The 27,834-nt window shown below is 51.2% G+C and overlaps 1 protein-coding gene across 5 annotated transcripts; it reads left to right on the plus strand.

Annotated features, from left to right (window-relative positions):
- On the plus strand, positions 1 to 26,461 carry Gprc5c (G protein-coupled receptor class C group 5 member C). 5 transcript variants are annotated; one of them, XM_031352512.1, is made up of 5 exons: positions 1 to 107; positions 17,423 to 18,502; positions 20,282 to 20,376; positions 22,060 to 22,209; positions 24,034 to 26,461. In XM_031352512.1, exons 2-5 carry the CDS (start codon positions 17,455 to 17,457, stop codon positions 24,064 to 24,066), a joined length of 1,326 nt encoding a protein of 441 aa, XP_031208372.1. In that variant the 5' UTR covers positions 1 to 107; positions 17,423 to 17,454; the 3' UTR covers positions 24,067 to 26,461. The 5 variants fall into 5 exon arrangements, with proteins under 5 accessions (XP_031208372.1, XP_031208373.1, XP_031208370.1 ...); XM_031352513.1 differs by having other exon boundaries at positions 8 to 92; XM_031352510.1 differs by lacking the exon at positions 1 to 107 and adding an exon at positions 4,688 to 5,448.
- Positions 26,462 to 27,834: the final 1,373 nt, after the last annotated feature.

Consider the following 27,834-nt stretch of genomic DNA (forward strand, 5'->3'; position numbering starts at 1 on the left):
TTTTGACGTGGTGGCTGGCCCTCAGAGCCATTATCAGCTAGGATCAGAGTCCGTGACTATCCCTCACTAGAGGAGGACAGGACGACAGCAAGGTTGTGAGCTGTGCGGTAGGTTTAGAGGGTTAGGGATCAGCTGCAAAGTATGCTCACCCTTGAAAGATTCTCAGATTGGGGTGACAGTAAAGTGGGGGGAAGCAGAACGCAGCATGGCCACACATTTCGGTCTTGGTTTTGGAAAGGCTGGGTGAGTTGATTGTCTTGAATGTCTAGAGTTGGATTTGAGGCCTGGTTTTAGGATGCGCTAGGTCTGTTGATGAGGACTGGCCAGACCCATAGGGACATCTTAGAAAAGCCTGTTCTTCCCTCCCCGGGGAGTCGGTCACCGCTGTTGAACCACTGGGCTGTAGAGGGGCCAGTGGGAGGTTGTCACAGGATGAGGGAGGCACAGGTTTCGTGGAAGGGTTCAGCGTCAGGTGACATTCCGGCAGGCTCAACCCAAAAACCTGCTTCCGGGTACAATTCCTGAGAGATTAGCTATGGGCAGCCAGCAGTGGAGAGTGAGTGGTTTTTAATTTCTTAGGGTCCTGCCTTCCAGCTTTGTAAAGTGGCTGCTGTGGTAGGAACACACTCAGAATAAGCCAGCTGTCTCAGTTCAGCAGGAAGCCCAGTGAGCTCAAGGGACAGGAGCCAGCCAGCCTTATACTGCACTGGGGCAATGATGGTTAACTCAGGCTCAGAAACAAGGAGAGGTGAAATGCCAACGGTTTCCCAGTAGCTGTGGGACTCCCAGCCAACCCCCAATTCTACCACACAGGGCTCCAGGCCTCACTCTCAGCAGGGTGATATGGCCGGCCTACCTTTCTTTTCCTCCCCCATGGCTTCTTTACTCTTTCCTTCTTTCTGGGGGTCAGTGGATAAGATATGGTCTCATGTAGGCCAGGCTAGCCTCTAACCCAAGTATAGTCAAGGAAGAACGCATGGTCTCCCCCCACCCCTTTCTCTTACTGGGATTATAAGATGTGACACCATGCCTGACTTTGAAAGATGGCTTTTAATCCATCAGGACCCTTGATCTCTAAGTCAGGGCTGGCCTTCCCTGGCTCCCTTGAGAGATTCCACATGTTGTGATCCAACATCCCTGTGCCTGAGGTAAAATGCAGGTTTCTTCTTGAGAAGAGCTATGACCTGTAGTTTCATGGCTTACCAGGTTTCTGCCCCGGGCTTCTAATATGGAGCCCTGCTCTCTGTGCTAGGGCAGGCTAACCTCTCCAGCACGCACAAGGCTTGCCTATTTCTCGGGAAGCTGGAACCCTGGTGGAGCAGGGCAGGTAAGGCACTTCTTGTAAGGTCACTGGTGTGAGGGGGAAGGTCTGTAGTGGTTTGCCCAGAATGGGCGGTTCATAAGCATCTGCTAAAAGCACCTACTGTGTGTCAGATGCGAGGACCAGAAAAATCCCTGATCTTTAATAAAGGTACTGTCTAATCGGGAAGACTGATTATGAAGGTTAATGAAAACACACTAGAATAAGTTATCAATAAATGAGTGGTGTGAACAAAGGCAGCTCAGGAGGGTTTTCTCCTTAAAAAGAAATTTCTAAGGTTTATGATTTGATGCATATAACCATTTCACCCCCATGCATTGGACATATGCTTACTACATGCATGCCTGGTCCCTGAGGAGGTCTGAGAGCCGGATCTGGATGGTTGTGAGCCACTGTGTGGGTGCTTGAAACTGAACCTGGGTCCTCTGCAAGAGCAACAAGTGCTCTTAAGTGCTGACCCATCTCTTGATCTCTCTTAAGATAGTCCTTTCTGCCGGGCACTTGGGAGGCAGAGGCAGGTGGATTTCTGAGTTCGAGGTCATCCTGGTCTACAGAGTGAGTTCCAGGACAGCCAGGGCTACACAGAGAAACCCTAAGACTGTCCCTCTGGAGGAAATGAGGAAAGCTTCTGAGAGGCAGAGACATGGAGGCAGAGACATGGAGGCAGGGTGGAGTTTTGAGAAATTTTTGCTCAGACAGAGACAAGGGGTAGAGGGAACAAAGCTTGAAGACAGAAAAGTCAGCACAAGCCAGAACTCAGCCGGGCAGAGCCAGCAAGCCTCCCCTAGTGATGGGATGGGGCTGAAGGAAGGCTGGACCCTAGAGATGGGATGGGGCTGAAGGAGTGCTGGAGAGCTCAGCCGGGCAGAGCCAGCAAGCCTCCCCTAGTGATAGGATGGGGCTGAAGGAAGGCTGGACCCTACCTAGTGATGGGATGGGGCTGAAGGAAGGCTGGACCCTAGAGATGGGATGGGGCTGAAGGAAGGCTGGAGAGCTCAGCCAGGCACAGCCAGCAAGCCTCCCCTAGTGATGGGATGGGGCTGAAGGAAGGCTGGACCCTAGAGATGGGATGGGGCTGAAGGAAAGCTGGACCCTAGTGATGGGATGGGGGCTGAAGGAAGGCTGGACCCTAGTGATGGGATGGGGCTGAAGGAAGGCTGGAGAGCTCAGCCAGGCACAGCCAGCAAGCCTCCCCTAGTGATGGGATGGGGCTGAAGGAAGGCTGGACCCTAGTGATGGGATGGGGCTGAAGGAAGGCTGGACCCTAGTGATGGGATGGGGCTGAAGGAAGGCTGGGGAAGCAGTTTCATTCAGAGCGTGCTTCCAGAACAATTACCTGCCTTTTTGTGGAGAGATGTGTGGCTCATAGAGCTGGGCCATCACAGGGAGAAGAGTCTGACCTCAGACCTGTCTGTAAGTGCCAAGCTTGTGGGGGAACATTCTAGATGAGTTGTATTGGGTGGTGGTGGGGGAGGGAGTTATCACTCTCATTTTCCAAAAGAGGAAAGGGAGGGGGGTCAGAGCGATGAAATGACTTGGCCTGTCACATAGCTAGCGGGTAGCACTTCTAAGACTCCAGGACCGAGGGGGCCCTGGCAGCTCAAAGGTGGGCCAGTAAAGATGGTATCATCCGGCCTTTCAGTAGGAACTCAAGTATACGGAGCAAATAGAGCAGCTGTTGGGTTCAAGCAGGGTGAGAGGCATTAGGGATTATAGATAGATGACCTGTGGCTGGAGTCAGAGAGGGGTCCACAGAACTTTCTCCCAGTTCCCAACTCTCCCTTCCAAGACCCAAGCAGAGCACGGCAGGGATCGCGGAGAAGCAGAGGTGGGAACCATCTGCCCAGAGGGACTTGTTTTGTCCTTTGAAGGCAGATTTTGTTACAGAAGGGGGCCTTAGAGAACAGGGAAGAGCAAAGAGCGCGCACACACTGGCCTCCTTTCCACTGCCAGCTGCCTCTGGAGGCTAGCTGAGGGCAGGGAGGGCTCAGCCCCTGTGGGGCTGTCCCTTTTAAATGACTCTCAGTGGGTGACCAGGCTCCCCTGCCTGGTGGGAAGCAGGGGCTAAGAGTGGTGCTTTTGTTTTGAGACCGAATCTTCCGTAGTCCAGGGTGGTCTTGGGATGACCTTGAGTTCCCTATCCTCCTACCTCTTCCTCCCAAGTGTTAAGAGCTACAGGTGTGAGCCACCACGTAGGGCAACCCGGTCATAGTTTTGGGACTGTGGGGAAAAGAGAAGACAGAAAATTGAGATGGTTTGCAGGGTCCTGTCACTCACCTCCCACCGCCCAAGCTGGCTTTTCACAGATGCCAAGAAGCCCTCAGCAGAGTTAGGCATCAGCCGCCTAGTTAATGAAAAGCAGGCAGCGGCCAGGGAGACTTACTCCGCTCACTTAGGTCTAACCAGTCTGTTTGCCTTTCGAGCTAGCGTGGGCACTAACTGCCTGCTCCACTCAAGCCGTGACACCTGAGCATTGGATCCCTAACCTGGGGTTGGGAGGTGGACTTAGGAATGGGAGCGGGTACCCCCGCAGCAGCCACCCACTGAAATAGTTCGAGCTTTGCCACATTCCCCAGACCTGACAGAAACGGCAAGGCACAGGAAAGGATTCAGGGTTCTAGAAGGTATGGGCCTCACAGGGTTCCCCCTCCCCCCCTTAAGTAAACATTCCTCTCAGAGTCAGAAAAGAGCAGAGCGGTGTGCTAGGGGAGGAACCGGCTTAAGGTTTATCGCTCCAGCAAGTCCGGGTGATTCATTGAGTTTAGACTCCAGGTTGTCATAGATGGAGGTACGCAAACACACAGCCAGCCTAGGAGGTACGGGTCACTAGCTCCCTGCCCTCCTCCACCTGGCTATCCCCTCGCCTGTGACCAGCTGCCTCCCCTCCCCCTCGCGGGCGCCCAGGATTGAGCAAACACGCCCTGCCGCCTGCCCTGCCACCGGCTGGCTCCGACCGCGCTCCTGGCGATCCCCCAGGCAACTCGGCGTCACGAGAACCCTCACCCTGAGACCCGACTCTCTGCCCTCCCCCAGAGTCCCCAGGGCCCCTGTCAGGCCCAACAACCTCTTCCGAGCTCTTGCGACTTGTCCCCTCCGGGGATACAGCGCAATGCAACCAGACCCACTCAGTGCTCCAAAGACAGCCGCAGCCCACTCCCGCGGGATCCCAGATCCCTAGAGAAAGTGGCCGGAAAAAAAAAAGTCTCTTGTTTACTGGGTCAGAGACGCCTCAGCTGGGATTCGCTTCCCTATTTCTGTAGTTTCTTTTCAGCAGATTCCTGGGGCCGGAGGAGAAAGGGTGGATCCACCCGGGCAGGGAGTCGGGGTGTGGTTCAGGGGAATCTGAATTCGTGGAAAGGTCTCCCGGCTTCGGGAGAGGCAGGACTCAGAGTCAGTAACAACGTGGCCAGGAGCGCACAGACCACAGGGATCCTGTTAAACACTACCTCGGGGAACAAAACTGAGAAGGCTAATTAGGACAGGTCACCACAGGGAACCGGGACGCGGGGAGGGGAACCCGCGATGTAAGAAACTCGGGCGTGGGGTAGTCAGGCCGACAAAGCCACAGGCCAACAGTCCGCAGGGGTTCTGGACTCAGTCCACAGAGTTAGGGGCGCGCGCCGTGGCATTCCCTCGTGATCTTGGAGACTGGACTCTCGGGGAAGGATCACGCACGAAAAAGCCGGCGCTCAGTGTGTGCTTGTGTCCACGTGTTCAAGCTCGCGAGGGGAGAGGGCGCGGAAGCCGCGACAAAGACGGACTTTGTGTCTTAGTGTGTTCCTCGCTCCAGCCGGGAGCAGCGAACTGTGCCAGGCATGTGTCTCATGGGAAAGACAGGACGAAAGTGACAATGGTTGGGTGTCTGTCACGGGGAGACGCGCCAAGGTGGCCACCGTGCGTCCGTGGGTGCGTGCGATCACTGGGAGATGCAGCCTAGGGGTGTACTGGACTGCATCCCCGAACCGCTTTCGGGAGAGAAAGGCGAGTCCAGAAAGTGAGTACGCGCAAGTGCGCGCGCGCCCGCGTGCGGGGGCGTGGCAGTAAACAGCAACAACTCACTCCTCCGTTTGGCCAGAAACTCCGATCGCCCTTCCCAACCCGAAAGTGCGCGTCGGCCGAGCCTGGAGGTGAGTCGGAGGGGGCAGGGCCCGGCGCGCTTTGTTACTGGGGATTAGGATTGCTAGTACCTGGAGCGCTGCTGGCCCCGGAGGAGCGCCCAGAATGGAGGTGATGTCACGGTGATGCAGCCCGGCCCACCCTGGCCGACCGAGGGGAGCGCTGTGCCTGGGGAGGCGGGCGGGAGAGCGAGCGAGCCGCTCTGCGCGCCCAGCTCATTCGGGGGTCCCTGGGAGGCAGGCCCCCGCACTTCTGCTCCGGCCTGGTTCACCCCCTCCGGAACGGGCTCTGGCCCTGCGCCCTGCTTGGAGTCCCTCCTACGCCCGCCGGCGCCCTGCCTGGGGCCGGAGTTGGCTCTGAGCGCGGCGCCAGAGCGGGCTGGCTGCGCGTCCCAGGTAAGGGCTGCTGCCTCGGCGCTCCGCCCTCGCCATCGGCCAGCAGGAAGGGCCGGGTCCAGCTGGCTGGGAGAGGATGAGGGCCGAGGCTCCCGGTGGAAACCCAAGGGGCGGGCGACGATGCACCCACTCTGCAAGTTCGCAGAAAGTTTCTAAACCAGAGGCCAGCTGGGGACTTCATGGCTCTGGGAAGCCAGGTTCCGCGGCCGGAGGTGTACGGCAAGGGATCTGAGTGTCCGAGAGCTGGTCCTCTATCCACTCAGTCGTGGGAGGCCACGGTCGACCGCGACTGGAGGTTGGGTTTCTTTCCTTATTTCGCTACCGTGCGTGGGGAGGGCAGGTTTCTGTGACCAGAGGGATTAGGAGCAGAGAACCTGGCCCTTTGCTCTTTCGTTCAGACTTTCAGGGGCGTGAGAGCGTAGACTCAGTCCAGTCGGAGTAGGGAGGTGAGGGCTCAGGATCTCTCCGCGGGAAGTTTGGAATTTCGGAGGCCTATGGCGCCTCTCCTATGGAGGCCTAGGTTCTGGATGCCACCTCTTACTCACCCCTGGTTTTTCCAGAGCGCTTTCCGTTTCCACCTCACACCCACACGTTTACACTTACAAAGTTCTAAATCACTTAAGACTTCACGATCTTGATCGTGTAGTACAGATACGAGAATATATAGAAGCGTGGCTTTGTGCTCCCGGAGAACCCCATCCCCCCAACAATGTCTGTTCTGTGGCTGGGAGGGAGTGCTGTTGGCGATGGGGGTGGGGCACATTCCAAGGCAGAGAGCAGACCCTTGATTGCTTAGAAGATCTAAGACTCCGCACGCTGCGGTATTTTGGTCCAGTGAAAGGAAGGACAGTAAACGGGCAGTGGCTCCTTCCATGCATTAGCATCTCTGTAGGTCTGTTCTAACGGGTTCGTTGACCAGCCCAGTGCTCAGAGGGCCGGAGGGCAGAGACAATAGGACTGCCTTGTCCCGAGAAGGAGAAAAAGGAGGAAGTGGTGGATAAGAGGATGGAGGAAGGCTGGCCAAGTGTCCACCCAGCTTTCCAGATCAGCTGCGGAGGGGATGCAGCCAGGGAGGGAGAAGGATGCTCTGTGATGTCCCGGGCTGAGCCATTCCTGCGTCGAATGGGGCCCTAGGTGGCCATGTCTTTGGCTTGAGTCAAAAACTCTGTAGCCTTATCCTACTAGATGGCCTTTTTCCCCTCCCTCTGTGGTGTGTGTGTTGGATGCTGGTTGGAGAGATGAAGGGGTTGTTCTTCTTTCCAAAAGGTGAGAAGGGAGAGGAACAGCCGCTCTCCCTAACCTGTAACTGCTTAAAACCGGCCAGGGTTGGTCATCTCAGCCCACCAGCCCTGCGGAGGCTTTTCTGCTCCCCCTGAAGACAGGAAGAAGGAGGGAGGGAATTTAGGAAGAGGTGGGGGTTGGGTCAGCTTGACCCTGAGGGAAAGCTAATTTTCTGAGGTGGATTAAAAATAGTTGAAGGACTGATTCTAGGGAGGTGACGTTTAAAAGCCTTTTTGTCCAGAACGTAATCTGAAGTAGAGCCTTGGCTGTTGGCTGTTTAGGCTTCTAGGGCAGGAGGCCCTGTCTCACGCCTGGCAGAGGTGGGTACCATGCCCTGTGTTTGAAGAGTAGCAGATATTACAGACTATACCAAGTCTCTTCACAAGCCCTCAAGACTTAGACCTGGTCGGGAAGGCGGGTGACAACATTGAAAAGTTCAGGCCTCAAGAGGTTCATTCTAGATGTAGGGTGTGTGTTTGTGTGTGGAAGACAATCCACAGCAGGGGAGCGGTACTGAGAGCAATTTAGGCAGAGCTGGTCTACCTTTTAGCCACCATCTTAAAAGATAGCAGGTGGCTAAAGAAAGGACTGAGCAGTTAAGAGCAGCTGTCTTGTGGAGGACTGGGGCTCAGTTCTCAGGGCCCATGCGGTAGCTGATAACTGCTTATAACTTCCGTACCAAGCGATGCCCTTTTCTGACCTCCTTGGGCACCAGACACACATGTGGTGCACATACAGACGTACAGGCAAAATATTCATACACATAAAAAATCAAAATGAGCCGGGCGGTGGTGGCGCACGCCTTTAATCCTAGCACTTGGGAGGCAGAGGCAGGCGGATTTCCGAGTTCGAGGCCAGCCTGGTCTACAGAGTGAGTACCGGGACAGCCGGGGCTACAGAGAGAAACCCTGTCTCAAAAAAAACCAAAAAAAAAAAAAAAAAAAAAAAAAAAAAAAAAAAAAAAATCAAAATGAATCTGGCTGAATCTGTACGCCTGGACTGAAGGATAGAGCTCTTCTGTGCTGTCTTCTCTCCAACTGTCTGTTGTTGTTGTTGTTGTTGTTGGTGGTGGTGGTGGTGGTGGTGGTGGTGGTACTGGTGTTTTTGAAGACAGGGTCTTACTGTGTAGCTCTGATGGCCCTGGAACACACTATGTAGACAGGGCTGGCCTCAGACTCAGAGATCTGCCTGTCTCTGCTTCCTAGGTTTAAAGATACTACGCCTGGCTCTCTTCCGCTGTCTTGTTCACCTCAGGGACCTCTGTCCTACACAGGGGAGAGAGTACAGCCCAGCATCCCGATTTCCCGTCTTGACTGTTTCCACCCTTCACTCAAACCCCATACACACACTCTCTGTTTTCTGTGGAAGCAGACAAATGAGGCACTTCAGGGCAGGGATGGTACATCTCAGGGCAGCTCAGTTTTCCACGCTGGTGGTTTGGTGACAGAGGTGAGATGAGAGGAGCAGGTCAAGACAGAAGCTGCTCCTGTAGCAAAGGTAAGAGGAAGTAGGACAGGATTGAACCATTCCCTGTTCCTGGCCCAAGTGTCTGTGGGATGCCGGGGACTTCACCTTCTCCCTCTTGCCTGGGGAAGGACGCGCCCACAGTGACCTACATCCCCAGCCTTGGGAGGACCCGGCTATTATCAGGTATAAACCTGTAGCGTGGCCTGTGACAGCCTTTCCTCCTGTATCTCCCTAGTCCCTAGATTTGTGTGTGTGTTGAGGGGAGGGGGTCGCAGGGGTGGCAAGAATCTCTCAGGTCTGGCTACTATGGTGCTCCCTTGGCTTTGTTCCTTAAACTGGATGGACACTGGCTTCAGTAAATAGACTGCTTTGTGCTTTAGTGCCAGACACATCTCTGAAAGCGCGGCCCTGTCGATGCCGCTCTCAGGTTCAGTATGGCTTGCAGGGCTCATTTCCTTGAACAAAGCCCTCTCTCCTGTCCATCAGCGCTCGCACACTCACCTCCACTCACAGTCACCTCCACTCACACACTCACCTCCACTCACACACTCATCTCCGCTCACACACTCACCTCCACTCACACCCTCACCTCCACTCACACCCTCACCTCCACTCATACACTCACCACCGCTCACACAGTCACCTCCACTCACACCCTCACCTCCACTCATACATTTACCTCCACTCACACACTCACCTCCATTCACACTCACTCACCTCCACTCACACACTCACCTCCATTCACACACTCACTCACCTCCATTCACACACTCACTCACCTCCACTCACACACCTCCGTTCACACACTCACCTCCGCTCACACACTCACTCACCTCCACTCACACACTCACCTCCACTCACACACTCACTCACCTCTGCTCACACACTCACCTCCACTCACACACTCATCTCCGCTCACACACTCACCTACCTCCATTCACACACTCACTCACCTCCACTCACTCACTCACCTCCACTCACTCACTCACCTCTACTTACACACTCACCTCCGCTCACACGGTTTTCTTTCTCTCTGTCTCAGAATTTGGGGGCCAGACTCGGGGTATTGACATTTTATCATTTTTTAGCACAATTTATTTTTTATTAATTTATCTCTATTAGAATTCTTTTTTAAAAAAAATATTAATTTCATGTGCATGGGTGTTTTGCACGCATGTATATCTGTGCTCTATGTGTGGGCCTGGTGCCCAGGGAGACCAGCAGAGTGTGGTATGTTTACGGATGGTTGTGAGCTGCCATGTGGGTGCTGGGAATCAAACTCATGTCCTCTGGAAGAGCATAACCAGTGGTTAAGAACACTGAGCCATCTCTCCAGGCCCCTCAGCATTAGCATTCTTGGTGCGGTCTTTTAAACACCGGGTAAAAATGCTTTACGTGTGTATTCAGATTGTATCCGGAGTCTTTCTGTATTGATCTCCACCTTATTTTATTATTATTTCATTTATGTATTGGCTTACTTTTTAGTTTTTATGTGTGTGTGGGCATACACGGAGGCCAGGGAACAACTTACAGGAATCAGTTCCAGGTCCTGCAAATTAAACAAAGGTGGTCAGGCTAGGCGATGGGCACCTTTACCACTGAGCCATCTTGCCTGCCCATTATTTGAATTTTTAATAGATTATCTTTAAACAGGCATAGTAGTCACGAACACTTTTAATACCAGCACTCAGAAGGTGGAGAGGGATCTCTGTAAGTTAGAGGCCAGTCTGGTCTACAGAGTGCATTTCAGGACAGCCAGGGCTATGTAGGGAGATCCTGTCTTGAAATATATATATATATATAATTATTATTATTTGACCATTTCATGCATGTAAACAGTGCATCTCCTGCAGGCGCCTCTAGCACATTCCTCTCCCTACTTCCTGTTCTTCCTTTTTTCCCCTTGTTAATAATCTACTAAGCCTGTTGGAACATTGACTGATCTTGCTGGCTTGATCTTGTACTGGTAATAATGGCTGCAGTGAGTTCCTGGGTGCAGTGGCCATCTCATGTCTGGAAGTCGGCCTTTCTCAGCATGCCTCCCATTCCCTGGCTCTCGAGGTTCTTTTCCCCATGCCGTAGAATGTTTCCTGAGTGTGTCCACTTTTTTTGGGGGGGAGGTTATTTTGTTTATGAGTACACTGTAACTGCCTTCAGACACACCAGAAGAGGGCGTCAGATCCCATTACAGATGGTTGTGAGCCACCAGGTGGTTGCTGGGATTTGAACTCAGGACCCCTGGAAAAGCAGTCAGTGAGTGCTCTTAACCACTGAGCCATCTCTCCAGCCCTCCACCTTATTTTTTGAGACAGGGTGTCTCGCTGAGGCTGAAGCTTACCGATTCAGCTAGACTGGCTGGCCGACAAGCTCCAGCGATCCTCCTGTTTCCACCTCCCAGAGCTGGGATTACACGTGCATACGTTACATGATGGTGGAGATCCAAACTCAGATCCGTATGCTTACGCAGCAGGCACTTTCTCACTGACACACGCCTCCCTTGTTTGAGGTGTTGAAGGCTGCATGCATGCTAAATCTACAAGTCACATCCCTAACTCCCAATAAAGTGCTTTAGACTAGGTCTTTTCTTCTTGTCCTCTTGCTCCCTTATCTGTCTTCCTGGAATCCTTATCATAAATAGCGTGTTTATCTGTATCATTTTTTGCATACCTACCAATCTTAGCTGGCATCAGGCCAGCAACTTTATTTGACCATCTTTGTGTTTTCCAGAACTCTAAAAGCAATTGGGCTTTGTCTCCTGAGATAGGTAGTCAATAATGGCAGACTCAGAGTAATTACCTACTCAGTGTCCCTGCCCAGCTCCCAGTGTTGGATTTGAACCCTCACGTACGCTAGGCAAACACTGTACTGCCAGGTTACGTCCCGGGCCCGATTGCTTTCCCTAATCTACTGGCCCAGGGTGGTGGGGTGATAAATCCTCGCCAGGGCTGATGCTTCTCGGCTGGCCTCAGGGTTCCACTCTACATTTGTAGGTGCACTTTACATCTAGCTGTTGTCTGTTTACTGAAACACCGGATATTTAGGACCCTTGATCTTGTTACCCATGACTTATTCTTGGCTGGCTGGGAATGGCTCCTTCTCTATTAACTCCCAAGGTCATTCTCTTCTCAGTACTTGTAAATGCCAGTGACACTTATTGATTTACCAATATACAGTCTCCATGCAGGGGAAGAGAACTTTTGCATTAGAAATGGAGAGCAACTAGCTTTAAAAAACAGTATTTATTTTTAGGAAAACAAGTATATACTTATTTAAGTTTGCATATAATTATAGGAGTTAAAAGTAGCTGAGGAAAAGCTAGGAAGTAGATGGCTTAGGCTACATGAATTTTTTTTTTACTTATTTTTATGTATGCGCCTGTGGGAGTTTAAACGTACCATGTAAGAACTGTGGAGGCCAGAAGGGGGTGTTAGACCCCAGGAACTAGAGTTACCGGTGGTTGTGAGCTGCTATGTGGGTGCTGGAAACCCAACCCAGGTCCTCCAAAAGAACAGAACATACTCTTTTTTTTTTTTTTTTTAGGTTTATTTATTATTATATGTAAGTACACTGTAGCTGTCTTCAGACACACCAGAAGAGGGCATCAGATCTCATTACAGATGGTTGTGAGCCACCATGTGGTTGCTGGGATTTGAACTCAGGACCTTTGAAAGAGCAGTCAGTGCTCTTAACCACTGAGCCAGCTCTCCAGTCCCCAACCATCCTTTTTGAGACAGAATTTCTTGTGGCTCAGACTGATGTCTAATTATGTGGCCAAGGATTTGGACTCCTGATCCTCCTGCTTCCATCTCCTAAGTGCTGGGATTACAGGTGTATACTACCATGCTAGGCTCTGAAAGTTTTTTCAAGGGGCAAAAGCTGGGATGGCTTAAAGTGCCGTAATCCCAGCACTCTGGAGTTGAGGCAGCCGAACTGACACACATTTGCAGCTATTCCAGACTATCACTTGAGATTCTAAATAAATAAATAAATAAATAAGAAGACAAAGAAGAAAGACGTTATGATGATGGGATGGCTCAGTGGCTAAGAGGACTGGTTACTTTTCCAAAGGACCCATTCAATTCCCAGCACCAAAAGGGCTGCTCACAATCACCTGTAACTTGAATTCCAGAGGCTCTGACAGCCTCTTGCCTATCTTTTGGAACTGCATGGGTATATTTGCAGACAAAACACTCATACACATTTTTTTAGTAAAAAGCAAAAGAGAGGCATGGGAAGAAAATATGGGGGAAAAAAGAGATCATCTTTATTATGTTAATTTTATTTAAATTTGTGTGTTATTCTTCTGGTTGTGACAAAATAACCAACAAGAAGCCCACTTAAGGAAAGATTTGTTTGGGCTCAAGGGCGCAGGAGTTTGAGGGAGTTGGTTACATTGTATCTGCAGTCAAAGAAGCAGAGAGTGAATGCTGGTACTTGGCTCACTCTCTCCTCTTTCTCCTTGGAAACCCCAGCCAAGGGAATGGTGCCACCCACATTTTAGGTGAGTCTTCACTTCAGTTAACCTAATCTAGATAAATTCTCACAGCAACGTTCAGGCTTGTGTCATTTCCTGTGATATTGTGACTTTTCATTTATCAGTTATGGTTGGAAATTTTCTATCAAATGGAACTTGGCATTTTGTGTACATGAAATTAGCCAGGAGTGGTGGCCAGAGCCTCTATCCCTAGTACTTAAGATGGTTGAGGCAGGAGGATTGCCACAACTTTGAGGCCAGCCAGGGATTAGTAGCAAAACCCTGCCTCAAGTTTTAATTAATAAATAAATAGGCATTGGAGGAGAAAGCATTTAGTAACATAGAGAGTGCTATGCCTTTGCTGGCCACTAGTGGACGCTGTCATCCAGGAACGCTTGGTTGTCAGCTTCAGGGACCTTCCTACTGCTTGGGCAGGAAAGGTACTCATTTTATTTATTTATTTTTCTCTCTTTTTCTTTTCCATGTATCCCTGGCTGGCCTGGAGCTAACTATATAGATAGATGAGGTTGAACTCAGAGACCCACTCTTCTCTCAGGAGCTGGAACTAAAGGTGTGAGCCACCATGCCTGCCCAGCTACAACTAGTTTCTTGAACACATGAGATGGCTTTATAATAGTTTCTTTTAAGAGCCTTTAAACATTCTGTGTTAGATCTCTGTCTTTCCACAGCTAATGCAACATTATAGAAGAAAGAGTTTATTGGCGTTTGCTTATAGTTTCAGAGAGTGGGAGTCCCATGATCCTGGTGGAGAACATGGCAGCAGGTAGGCAGGCAGACAGGCATGGTGCTGGAGCAGTGGCTGAGAGTTCATAACCTTATCTTCCAGGAGGAGGCACAGAGATCTGACTGGGGATGGATTGGGCTTCTGAAAACGTCAATCCCATCCTCGGTGACACACCTCCTTCAGCCAGGCCACACTTCCTAATCCCTTTCAGTTCCTAGAGGGAATAAGCATTCAAATATAATATAATAATATAATATAATATAATATAATATAATATAAATATATGGCCTAAAGGGGCCATTCTCATCCAAACCATTACATTTCCAAGTAAACGTAAAGCTCTGAATGGAAAATTTGTGAAGTGTGTCTCTTTTGGGGGTGGGCACAAAGCAGTGCTAAGGATGGAACCTAGAACGTTGTACACATGGTAGGGAAGTGTGACGCCACTGAGTTTCCTTCTCCCTAGTCCCCCAGATTTGATTTGAATTTCTCTTCACGGGTGACACCCTTCATCTCACACGGGGAAGCTGTTCAGGGCAGCTGGCTTTGGTTTTCTCAACGTTCAGTATGGCTATGGTGACCAAGTGGGGTGATCTGTTACTTTTCTGGTGTTAAGAAAATAGGCCATTTCCTCCTTTTCACTCCAGTGTCTTAAGATCTTCCATTAAAGGCTAATCTCTTTGGGGTCTTGTCTTTCCCCAGTTCTTGATGTGTGTGCAACCGTGTGTGTGTGCTTTTGCTGTTGCTGTTATAGGTAATCAATCAGTTTGGTTTTTTGTTTTTTCTGAGATGATTTCTCTGTGTACTCTTGGCTGGCCCAAAGCCACTCTGTAGACCTGTCTAGCCTCACTCACAGAGATCCTCCTGTCTCTGCCTCTGGGATTAAAGGTGTCTACTGCTACACCTGGTTCTTGCCGCCCCACCCTTTTCTTTTTCTCTTTCTTTTTTAAGAGACTTTTTTTTTTTTTTTTTTGTTTTGTTTTTTGTTTTGTTTTGTTTTTTTGAGACAGGGTTTCTCTGTGTAGCCCTGGCTGTTCTGGAACTCACTCTGTAGACCAGGCTGGCCTCGAACTCAGAAATCCACCTGCCTCTGCCTTCCAAGTGCTGGGATTAAAGGCATGCGTCACCACTGCCCTGCTTTTTTGGGTATTTTTTGGTACTTTTATTTTGTGTGTGAGTTATGCCTGTATGTGTGTCTGTGCCCATCTGCATACCTATGCTGGCAGAGGCCAGAAAAAGAGGTCCGATTCCTTGGAGTGGAGCTGCAGATGGATGTGAGCCCCATGTAGGTGCTGGGAACCCCGCTGGGCACTCTGGATGAGCAGCAGGTATTATCAACCTCCGAGCCATCTCAACAGCCTGAATCCGCTTGTGTCATCCTCATATTGAAGTGGACAATGAACTCCAGAGGCTGAAGAGGAGAGTTAGGAGTAAAAGTGAAAACCAAAACCAGTCTTGCCATCCTGTGCCTCTGATCCTCGCTCTCGGGAGACTGGGTCAGAGTCAGCCTGGGTTATGTAGTGAGTTCTGGCAAGCCTGGGCTACATAGAAAGACCCTGTCCTATGAACAAACAAACAAACAAACAAACAAAGAAAGGAGCACGTAAGCCAAGGAAAGTAAGCCAGGAAGCAGCAGCCTCCGGAGCACCTGCTTCATTTCCGGTCTCCAGGCTCCTGCCTTGGGTTCCTTTGACGGACTGTGGTCTGTAAGCCAAGTAACCCTTCCTCCTCGGGTTGCTTTTGGTCATCCTGTTTTTCGAAGCAGCAGAAGGCAAGCCAGAACAGCTGAGAAACTAATCCTCAACTACTTTTTTTCCTAGCTGTAGGTTTTTCCTGCTCTAGGTGCTTGTTAAGTACTTGGGTTGAATGGAGGAGCGCATGGCTATGTGGCTGTGTGAGTCAGGGTTCTCTAGAGAACAGGACTTACAGAATGAACATATATATGGCTTACAGGCTATGGTCCAGCTAGTCCAACAATGGCTGTCTACCAACAGAAGGTCCAAGGATCCAGGAGTAGTTCAGTCCTCGAGTCTGGATGTCTGGGCGGGTCTTCAAGAAGTAGGCTCTAATGGACTCACCAGTGTGAGTGAGGGCAAGCAGGCAAAGGGAAAGAGCTTTCTTCTTCTTCCATGTCCTTTATGTAGGCTTCCTGTAAAAAGTGTGGTCGCCCAGATTAAAGGTGGATCTTCCCACTTCAAAGGTTCCGATTAGAAGTAGGTCTTCCCACTTGAAATGATTTAATTAAAACATTTCTACTCAATGTGTTAGGGTGGAGGGATACCCGGATTTGGGTGGCCTTCACACTCTCAGAGGAGAAAGAGAGGGGATGGAGGGGATTGTGGAAGGGGTTGTCTAGCAGTTGGGCAGTGATTGGCGTGTAGAATGAATAAATAAAATTGAAGAAGAAGGAGAAGAAGAAGAAGAAGAAGAGGAAGAGGAGGAGGAGGAAGAGGAGGAAGAGGAGGAGGATATTAGTTAATTCCAGATGTCATCAAGCTGACAACCAAGAGTAACCATTACCATAAACTTAGGCATTTCCACGACTTAGTTAATGGGCACCATATATGACCTGGGCCCTGGAAGTCCCAAGACAAAAAGGACACTGATTGGTGATGATGTGTCTGGCTTCTAGCTACAAAAGCTCAGACTATTTAAACCCAGGTTTTGATAGGTCAAAGAGGGCACTGAAAGTTCATTGTTAGGTTTCAAGGTCTATTTTTATTGTATGTTTATATGGGTTGTGCCTGTGTGGATATACACACACCATGTGTATACAGTGCTTGAGGAGACTAGAGTCAGACTTGTGGCACTGGAAGTCACAGACTGCTGTGACCCATCATGCAGGTGCTGGGAATCAAATTTGGGACCTCTGGAAATACAGCCAGTGTTCTTAACCACTGAGCCATCCCCCCAGCAGTTAAGAAGTTTCCCCTTTCTCATGGTTAGGAATAGTGATCGAAGCTGGGTGTGGTGACTCATACCTTTAATCCTAGCCCTTGGGAGGCAGAGGCAGGAGGATCTCTGTGATTTCCAGGTCAGCCTGGCCTAAAAAGTGAGTTCTGAAACAGCCAGGGCTGTGGTTGTACAGAGAAACCTTGTTTCCAAAAACAAACAAACAAAACAACAACAACAAAAACCCACTTAAAACCAACAACAATAAAAAACCAAAACAAAAAGGAATAGGGATGACTGATGGGTCTCATCTCTCCACTCAGATAAACCTTCATGACTTTTAGGTTAAGGATTCTGAAGAGCTGGACAGATGGCTCAGTAGTTAAGAACATTTGTTACTCTATCAGAGGATCTACATTCAATTCTTAGCACCCACATAATGGCTCACAATCAACTGTAGCTCCAGTTTCAGGAAATCTGACACCATCTTCTGGCCTCCACAGGTACCAGGTACACATGGATGCACAGACGTTCTTGCAACCAGGACACCCATACATGTAAAATACAATTTTTAAAATTAGCGATACATAAAATAAGGATTCCGAAACCTAGAAGAACATGTTCCCTAGTTAGGTCTTTTTCAGGATGGGGAGTGGGGGAGAAGGGGGACTACCGTGCTCACTGATGTCTGACCTTGGAGGACTGATTCTGTCTGTTCTCTCTGTCTCTAGGGACCCAGCTGAAGCCTGGCCTGGGAGCCAGGATGGCCACCCACAAAACCCTGCTCGTGTGCCTAGGACTGCCTCTCTTCTTCCCAGGAGCCTTGGCCCAGAATCATGCCCCACCTGGTTGCAGCCCAGATCTAGATCCCCTCTACTATAACCTTTGTGACCGCTCGGGGGCCTGGGGCATTGTCTTAGAGGCAGTGGCTGGAGCGGGCATCATCACTACATTTGTGCTAACCATCATTCTTGTGGCTAGCCTTCCGTTTGTGCAGGACACTAAGAAGCGGAGTCTCCTGGGGACCCAGGTGTTCTTCCTGCTGGGCACCCTGGGTCTCTTCTGCCTCGTGTTTGCCTGCGTGGTGAAGCCGGACTTCTCCACCTGTGCCTCTCGACACTTCCTCTTTGGGGTCCTGTTTGCCATCTGCTTCTCCTGCCTGGTAGCCCACGTCCTTTCCCTCAACTTCCTAGCCCGGAGGAACCATGGGCCCCGAGGCTGGGTGATCTTCACCGTGGCTCTGCTGCTCACCCTTGTGGAGGTCATCATTAACACTGAGTGGCTGATCATCACCCTGGTACGGGGAGGTGGCCAGGTCAGCCCCCAGGGCAATGGCAGTGCCAACTGGACCGTGACTTCTCCGTGTGCCATCGCCAACATGGACTTTGTCATGGCTCTCATCTACGTAATGCTGCTACTGCTGGGGGCCTTCCTGGGAGCCTGGCCCACCTTGTGTGGCCGCTTCAAGCGCTGGCGGAAGCACGGGGTCTTTGTACTGCTCACCACAGTCATCTCCATCGCTATCTGGGTGGTATGGATTGTCATGTACACCTACGGCAATGAGCAGCGCCATAGCCCCACCTGGGATGACCCCACGCTGGCCATTGCCCTTGCTGCCAATGCCTGGACCTTTGTGCTCTTCTATGTTATCCCTGAGGTCTCCCAGGTGACCAAACCCAGCCCAGAGCAGAGCTACCAGGGGGACATGTACCCAACCCGAGGGGTGGGTTATGAGACCATCCTGAAGGAGCAGACGGGCCAGAGCATGTTTGTAGAGAACAAGGCTTTTTCTATGGATGAACCAGCCTCAGGTACGGCAAGATGTCGTGTATTTATCTTTGTGGGGGTCTGTCTGTGTGTCGGGGTGTGTCTATGTGTGAGAATAGACAGGATCTCATGTAACCTGAGCTGGTCTTGAACTCACTATGTACTGAAGCTGAGTCTTAGAACTGATCCATCCTTCTCCCAGTTGCCAGGATTATAGGTATCTACCAGCATTTCCAGCTTTTGGGATTTTTGTTTGTTTGTCTTTTGTTTTGGTTTTTGAAACAGGGTTTCTCTGTATAGCTTTGGCTGGCCTGGAACTCAGTCTCTTGACCAGAACTCATAGAGATCTGTGTGCCTCTGCCTCCCAAGTGCCTTTCTCTTGAGAAAAATGTCTGTAGTTTTCTGCTTTCAAACCCCTGCATTCAGGGATGGAGCACACAGGCAGTGGGAGAGTTCTTGTGTGGCAGACCTGAGACCCGCAAATGACTCTCACCATGGCCCATATTGACCTCAGCAGCATATTGCTTAACTAGAAGGATGGGGAACCTGCTGTGTGCTGGGCTCTGTGTGCTAAGGGGCTTGTGGCTCACAAGCTGCAGACCTCTCAGGCATGACCAGAGCTCTGCAAGACCCCAACTGTTTATGTTGATGAAGATGCATGGGGGCTTTAGAAGCCTGGTTATCACATGCTGGCTCTGGGATTTCTGACAGGAATTCAGTTAAGAGGCAATGGGCATGCTAGAGTCAGAAATCCTAGGGTCTTCTGGGCACACTGTGTGGCCCTCCTACTTCTGCTTTGTGGAAGGTAGTGACACATACGCAGTCTGTGATCTACTCCATGGAGAACAACTTTCCCCACAGTGGGGTGGCTTCTGGCACACAGGCATTAGGGCTTCATTAAGGAAGCCAGAAAGCTAGAGGACCTGGGCAGGTGCTGGGAGGTACAGCAAACCCTGTCCCAACCCTTGCTCCTCCCTCTGTCAGCTGGCCGGAGAGTTCTTGGGTCTTTTTCTTCTAGGCTCGTAAGTATTTTATGTATTTCATTTTCCCCCACAATGGAAAAATCAATAGCGTGAGCCCAGCACTGAGGAGTCCTGCATAGGTTGTAGGGTCCCTCGGCCTTGCAGGAGACAGCTGACTTCTATAGATCTGGCCCCTCCGCTGGTTTGCAGCTCTCCTCCACTACCCCAGCGGTGCCCAGCATGGGAAACCCACACCAGGAGGTGCAGAGTGTTACAAATCTGTCTGGGTGCTTGCCAGGGGGCCCAGGATAGGAGGAGTGCCAAGGCTCCCTGGCTGAGCCTTGTGGCTGGCTATACAGTGACACCATAGCCACCCATGCCCTGTGAGGACATGAATACGAAAAGCTGTGGGGTTTCAGCTGTATTCCCCTTGCGCCTGGCAGTGGATCCATGGTGGTAGAGGTGGGGGCTGGAGGCTGGCCATCTTGGAAGGCAGCCCAAGGCCCGCGTGCCCCTCTTGGCCTCTGGCCCCGAGGGTGGATAGGGATGTGAGGGTTGCTGACAGCGAGTTTTTCTGAGCTATAAGGGAGGGGGAGGGCTGTGTGTGTGTGTGTGTGTGTGTGTGTGTCCCACAAGCAGGAAGCCACACAGTACTTTTCTGTAAGTCTAAACAAAAGCGCACCAGATAATGGGCAGGGGGCACCAGGTCCACTGGCTCACTCATAGGTTACCATTCCCAGGTGGGGGCCCCAGGGCCCCGTTAACCTATGACAAGGAGGATTGCTTTGGGTGGGGGAGGGGGATACAGACTGGAGGCAAGAATCCTGAAAACTTCAAATTTGAGCTTGTTTTTCCCTACAGCAAAGAGACCGGTGTCACCTTACAGTGGCTACAATGGGCAGCTGCTGACCAGCGTGTACCAGCCCACCGAGATGGCCCTGATGCACAAAGGCCCGGTGAGTGGGTCCCTCAGGTTCCTATGACCTGGCTGATAGCCACAGGGACCAGCCTCGTTGTAGAGAGGCTGCACACACCACGAGTATGTGGCTGGATTGAGGCAATAGGGTATGGTGAGCTTCTCCTGGGGGCATGGACCCTACCAACCCTGGGCTGTAGCACAATGCAGTGGGACCCGCCCTGAATCACTGGCATCACCCACAGCCTGAGGCCCAGGCATGGTGGCACATACCTGGAATTCTAGTGCTCAGGAGGCGGAAGCAGGAGGCTCAGGGGGTCAAGGGCAATCTTTGGTTACAGCCTGCACCACCAGCCTGCGCTATATGACACCCTGTTGCCATGCCCTGACCTTACACCTCCCCTGAGCTCTGGGAGCAGTACTCCATTAGCTAGGGGGGCTGTGGGAACAGGAAGGAGGTGGAGTAGACTCCCACTCCATATGTGGTCCTCCCCTCTGCTGGCAGTGGTTGCCAGAGAGGTCAGCGACCTGCCTTGGCAGGATTGTGGGAACAGGAAGCCGGGAGGTCAGCAGGGTGCCGTTCCCATCCGTTCCCCACCTCTCTGGCTGGGAGCAGGGGCTGCCTGGCTGGTGTGTCTGAGACTTCCAGTCCCAGAACCTGGCTGCTGTTCCTGCTTCGTTCTCACACTTCGTGGTCCACAGACCATCAGAGTGAGCAGCCATCGAGAACTTGCTGACAGTGCGGATTGGGTTTGAGGCGGACACAGTAATGTGACTTCTGTGTTGATGCTGGGGTGGGGAATCTGGAATTGGGGGTGGGGGTTTGACATCACCTGGTAGCTTGGGTTCTACCTAGAAGGGAGTAACTCCCCAAGGCAGATCTGTAGGGGACTTCGGGGCTTTCCCATCCTAGTAGTTAAACATTTGCCAGTTTATCTCAGGATGGGGCCCAGCTAGGGAGTGGGAGATCAGCTGGGGGGGTGGGGCTTTACAAACAGTCCTGATAATTTTGGTGCATTCCCGAGTAAAGATCCCAGATCTAAGTATCCTAGACAGCCAGCATGGTTGGATGTCCTAGGAAGGGACACACCACCACCACCATCACCACCACCGCATGCATGCACGCACGCACCCACGCACGCACACACGCACGCACACACGCACGCACACACACTTCATCCTGGCAGCTTCAGAGCTTTGTGATAACATCTGTCATACACTGTGATAAGACAGGTGGGACCACCTCGGGGTTCATTTTCTTTCCAGGTCGAACATTTGAGGCCAGATTTCTATGAACCAAGACCTAGCAGAAGGGTAGCAGGTATTGCAGGGACATTTTAGGGACTCACATACGACACTTGGAGGAAGCGAGCTTGTGCGTGGTAGCAGCCAGACAGTAAGCAGCTCAGTGTCAGCTGTCTCTTCACTAGACCTGAGGCTTTCCCGAGAACCTAGGAGCAGGAACTCAGAGACAGGGTCTCCTGGGAAGCCCCAATGTGGCCAGGGACCACCTTCTCTACCCAGAAGGCTAGTTCTCTATTTCCAGAGCTAGAGTCATCCGTTCCATCCTGCCAGCAGGGCCTTTGAAGGAATGGGGGTGGAGGGGTCAAGAAGTGGGAGCTGGCAGGCACAGCCCTGCAGGAAGCTGGGTATTTGTGCATTTGCCCTGGCGGAACCTGGCTCCTGATGCCCTGACTGTGAGACCGCCTGTTCTTCCTTCCAGTCTGAAGGCGCATACGACGTCATCCTCCCACGGGCCACCGCCAACAGCCAGATGATGGGCAGTGCCAACTCAACCCTGCGAGCGGAAGACATGTACATGGTCCAGAGCCACCAGGTGGCCACACCACCAAAAGACGGCAAGATCTCTCAGGTCTTTAGAAACCCCTATGTGTGGGACTAAGGTGGCAGCTGTGGCCAGGAGGAAGCGGGCTGATTTAGAGAGGTCCTTGGGACCTGATTTGGGTTAGGGGCCACTAGGGACCCTATGCTCTGTGGCTCCCTTCCCTCCTCACTGGTTCAGGGTATCTCATGCCTCAGGGCCATATCCCCTGATCTGCCGACGTTTGGGTGGGTGTCCATGAGGGCCCTTCCCACTCAGTATTTGTGGAGTCCAGGCGCCTGCCCTGTTTCATGTCAGGGCCACCTCTGGCAATCTAACTCTATCCAAATAGTGTTCTGCTTGGGATGGTGGCCAATTCTATGCCTACACTCTCTGGTGACACCTATAAGCCTCCATTGAGCTCAGAAAGAATGCCTTGGGCTGGCTCCTGCTCCTCTGTGAGGAGTAAGGGTGCCTAATAAAACCATTTCTGCTTTATTAACTCTTGCTTTGGGCTTGTGGTTTCTGACTGGGTCCTTCCTGTGACTCCTTCCTTTATCCAGTTCTTAGGGCTGACGCTCTTTGGGTCTCCTGTGGTAAGGGGCTGGCGCCTCTACCGGAGCAGGACTCTCTAGTGTGTCTGCCATTGATCATCATCAGAATGAGTACCTGAGCTCTTCATGTCTGGGGTTCAACCCTACACCTGGGAGTGTCCAACCTCGGTCTATTGTCAACCAGCTATATTAAGAGACAGACTGGGGGAGGCCGACCCACCAGTGGGAAGTTCTAGGGTTAGGAGGGGATCCATCAATCTTGGCCTCTCCCACGGGAAGTTAGCACACTTTAGAAGGTGAGGCAGGCTGCCACTCTGTTCCAAGCTCTGAGATCATGCTTCACAGCATGAGTAGGTTAGCTTATAGTGGGCCTGAATTGCTTATAATGGGGGTTCACAAAGATAGGCAGTCAGGCCAGGCCTGAGTCACAACATCCATGTGCTTAAAATTTGGGGATCAGTAAAAGTCTTTCCCCAACAGCTCAGGCTCATTTCCATGGATGGTGTGTGGGGGGATGGGGATTGGAGAGGTCAACCAACAGGACAAGACCATTCTTCTCCTCCATTTCCTGAGCCAAAGTCTCAGAATCCTGTCACTTCAGGCTTATATGGAACCTTAAGGGTAGTTAAGGGTCTTTTTTTTTTTTTTTTTAATATTTACTTATTTTATGTATATGAGTACATTGTAGCTGTCTTCAGACACACCAGAAGAGGGCATCCGATCCTATTATAGATGGTTGTAAGCCACCATGTGGATGCTGGGAATTGAACTCAAGAACTTTGGAAGAGCAGTCAGTGCTCTTAACTGCTGAGCCATCTCTCCAGCCCCCCAACCTCTTTTATAGTAAGCAAAGTGACCCTAGAGGCCACAGAGCCTCTAGGTGGCTGGACCAAGACTGCCAGACTGATATCCCCAGCTTTTGTCCTTGGCTCCCTGGGATAAGCCAGACCAGGGGCCTGGGCTCTGAGCTGCATCTGTTCTTTATGGATGGGACAATGTTCTGACTTTTGGATGCCAGGTCCAGATTCTTCCAGGGGACTTAAGAACCTGCCCATCCCGGGCTTGGGGATGTTTGTCCTGGACTAGCTATTTTCTGACAGCCGTTGAAAGGGGAAAAAAATAGGTTTTTGTTGTTGTTGTTGAGAGGAAAGAATTATTGGAAGAAGACTCCAGACTTCTCCCAAACTTCTATATTTAGATGGCATTGCTCCCTGAGGACTGACTGAGACTTTTTAAATTTTTCTTTTAGTACAATTCAGTACTTGAGCTGTGAGCAGTAGAATCCCTCCCTTTTGACTCTTGTTCTTTCTGGTTACTTTAGGATCAGTCCCCGACTAATAAAACAAGATGGTAGATGCCCTCTTCCCTGGACCACACCTCATCCGGATCCCTCATTGCTCTGCATCCAGCTGAGCAGGGCCCAGCAGCTTTCCCACCTTTGTCTTTGAAGCTGGGAGGGACCAGAGGCCTCCAATTTGAAGCAGTGAACTGAGTGGGGACCTTGGGATAGGCCTGAAGCATGTGACTGGTGCTCATAGAGACACCGGTCCGTTGCCCATCCCAGCCTCCTGGTACCCAAGAAACCGCAGCTACAGGGAGTTCACTGATGACTCCCATCTCCTGCCTTAACACATCCCTCAGGTCACAGAGTCTGTGTCCCCATGTGGTTCTCTAGGTTATTGTCCCACTGTGAACGTCAGGTGTGTGCCGGACCTTCTTGGCTATGTTGGTAACCTGTCGGTGTGACTCACAGTGCATGTCAGGTGAATCTTTGTGAATCTCTGGAGACAAGCCACACAACAGAAGTTGTCCCTTGCCCTATTTAGTGCCTGCTGCACCTTCTAGACTGGAAGGTCACCAGCTAGGATGGGCAGGCTGTTTCTCATGACCTGAGGGTCCCAAGTCCCAGCACCTTTGAACCTGAACTGAGTCTACTATACCTTCAGTGGGTCGTGTCCCCTCACCAGGGCAGGGCCAGTCTGCCTGTTCTGTCCTCCCCACTGCCCATCACCATTGAAGATGGCAGTTACACTCGTTCCACCTGAGGAAGCTTTTGTTGTCCAGCCCTGCTGAACCCACTTTACGAGTTGAAGAGCCTGTGGGCCACAGAGGTGCTACGGCTTTGCACCATTTCAATATCTCAGTTAATGCCCTGGCTGAATCTCTCCTAGTCTGCTTTTGGCTTCCGTGCCAGCTCCGGGGGTACTTCCTGGGACAGGTGCAGATGGGGATGTCTCTGAATTACCCAGATCTCACAGATTCTGGAGGCACCTGCTTGGGCTACCAGGACATACATGATTGGGGTTTGGTAGTTCCCTTAGGAGACAGTGGGTGGAAGTCAGGGCTGCATTCTCAGGGTGAGTTGAACCTTCCCTGTGTCCGACTGGTGGGATGTGGGGTCCAGGTCTGTAGATTGCTTATGGAAAGATGTCTTAAGTTTCTACCTCAGCTTGGGCAGCAGATGTCCTTGGGACAGCGGGATGTGCTTTGCTGCTTTCATCATTAGAGAGTGTCCTTGGCCTTAGGACATGCAGCCGAGGGACCCAATGGCCACCCAGGACAGAGAAGGCCATTTTCAGGCCTGCAAGCTATTGACACCAATGGCTGAGATGGTGTCATGGTACCAGACCCTGGACTCGAGATCTCCAGAGCATCGTTCTTTGTTCTACTCTTGGGTACCAGACAGAGCCCCTTCTGGGATCCCCCAACCCTCTGCAAGTGTGCTAACCTGGCCCTTAGCCCAGTCCTGCTTCGTGCCAAGGTAGAAGTAAAGATGAGTGGATTCCCTGGAGGGCACCCCATGCCTAGCTCTCATGCTGTCCCCAGCAGCCTGTGCCTTTTCTCATTGGGTATATCCCACAGAGTAGGACTATACCTCTGAATGTGACTCCTCCTGCCTTGACCTCTCTTCTGAATGAGGATGCTCAATCCTTCCACAAGGGAACGGGGTCTCCATGCATCTAGAGCTCCAAGATCTGCCTCAGTAAGCAAGGGGAATAGTTTGCTATCTTAAGTGAGCCCTTTAGGACTCAGAAAGCCCCGCATCCCTAGGTGTGTAGTCTGTGGTGGGTGTGCCTGTGTTTATAGCCCAAGTCCTGCCTGCAGCTGAAGCGGAGGAGTGATGGGCTTGGAGGATGCAGGCCTGCCCGGATTTGGGAGTACTCATGGTTACCCTGTGTGGTAACCCTGCGTCTTTTGGTTCCGGTTTCATTGGAGAAGTACTTTTCTTTCTTTCTTTTTTTTTTTAAGGAGGGTTGGGGGCCTCCCAATTAACAGCTCTGTATCATACATGAGCCTTAAATGGGAGCTGTCAAGTAGATCCAGGCTTGTTCCAAGCTCATCATTTGCAGGCCACTATCCCTTGATAGGTGTCACACTGACACTGATAAATCCTGTAGTGGATGTAAAGGGAGGTTCAACCTTGTAACTACTCAGAATTAAATGACTGCCCTTTCTTTGTGAGGGGTTACTGCCTCTGTTCCTGTGTGTTTCTAAGTGATTGTGGAATGTCTGTCAGCTGGCTCTGCCTGCCTCTCTCTCCCCATCCCCCATCTCTGCTACAACCGCAACAGCTGTTTGATTGCAACTAACTAACTTCTCTCTAGTTAGAGACTTTAAGGGAGAAAACCAGGCTTGGGAAAGACATTTGAATTTTCAGCTGGATACAGTGTTGCACGCCTTTAATCAAGTACTTTGGAAGACAGAGGCAGGCAGATCTTTGTGAGTCACAGGCCAGCCAGGACTACATAGAAGAAAAAAAAAAAAAACAAAAAACAAAACAAAAAAAACACAAACGAATTCTTAGCCAAGCAAAGTGACAAACGGTTCCCACACGAGATGTAGGACGGGTGCGGTGGGAAAGGGGACACCCTCAGATAAGCTATGCCTGGCATGGTTGGGAGGCAGGGCGCATTTCATCTTTGTAGAATGCTTTGTTCACAGAAAGGCATGCTGGGCCAGAGATGATCACAGCTGCCCCAGGCCTAGGGGCCCTGTCATGGCCACACCCAGTTTGTGGCCCATTGTACTTGTTCAGCTACAGAACTTCAGCTCCTCACGGAAGAAAGCAAGAAATAGAATGGTTAGCTAGCTGGCTTGCCTGGCTGTCACCGCACAGACACCAACCAACATTCTCACCAAGACCAGCACCCCCTCAAGTTCTGCAGAGGGCACACCAAGGTTGTAACCAGGGGGCTACTAAGCAGACTTCCTGTCTGCTGTCTCAGGGCTGGGTCCTCCAGGAAGCTGCAGCCCTGTTTACAGCAGCAGCATGAATTATTTAGCATCTGCACCAGCCAGAGAGCTCTGACCTCATCCTCCTTGGGCCCTGTGCGGCTCTGACCTCATCCTCATTGAGGAAAGGTATCTGTTAATAGCTGGGAGTGGGGGAGTGGGGGGTCCCGCTGGGGTGTTAATAATGGGGCAGGGGGCTCTTTGAGACCAGCACTGTCAAAGAGACTCAATTAGCCTTATAACAGGAAGTGACCGAGGAGTGGAGAGTTCTATAGCATGTATAGAGATCAAAGGGTGATTACTAGCAGTGGCCTTCCACCGTCCTTTCCACCTTCCCCCCAGTCTCCACTCATCTGTAAAATAGGAATGACAACCTTTGGATACACTAAAGAGCACTGACACAAAAATCACATTCAAGAGCATAGCACTCAAGTGTGCCCACCCTAGACTATTAGGCTTATAGATCATTTGCTGTCTGTCCTTGGACATAACTTACCTCTGTTTGCCCCAGGCACTGGATTCCCAGGGTGGGTGCAATAGCTGGGATGGGGCTCGGAGGTATATGTTGGTATATCTTGGGAGTTGGTATAAGTTGGGAGTTCTCTGTTGTGTAGGGGAAACATCTTGGTGGGTGGCCTACTTGCACAGGAAATCCAAGTAGCTGGGCTGAAAGGCTGGGGCCAGACAGCCATCCCCCCAGTACCCATAGGGGTATTACGAGGAGCGACTGTTGTCCCCTTCTCTTTACAAGGAAGGACTGGAGCTCTGAAGAACTTATGGAGGCTTCGGCTGGCCATTCCAAAGTGGTAGTAACTCTGGGCCACAGGGCATCCTCATGGTGTGGCCTGACTATCCTGCTCTGTGTTGGAGTTGGGAAGATACAGCAGTC

This window comes from Mastomys coucha, unplaced genomic scaffold, assembly GCF_008632895.1.
Source record: "Mastomys coucha isolate ucsf_1 unplaced genomic scaffold, UCSF_Mcou_1 pScaffold5, whole genome shotgun sequence".
NCBI classification, from domain to species: domain Eukaryota; kingdom Metazoa; phylum Chordata; class Mammalia; order Rodentia; family Muridae; genus Mastomys; species Mastomys coucha.

What these genes read in the sequence shown, in the direction of transcription:
- Gprc5c (XM_031352512.1), top strand. Translation starts at nt 17,455, where the DNA reads ATGGCCACCCACAAAACCCTGCTCGTGTGCCTAGGACTGCCTCTCTTC. An exon ending in TATGGATGAACCAGCCTCAG is followed by an intron (nt 18,503 to 20,281) that starts GTACGGCAAGAT and finishes TTTTCCCTACAG; the next exon opens with CAAAGAGACCGGTGTCACCT. An exon ending in CCCTGATGCACAAAGGCCCG is followed by an intron (nt 20,377 to 22,059) that starts GTGAGTGGGTCC and finishes TCTTCCTTCCAG; the next exon opens with TCTGAAGGCGCATACGACGT.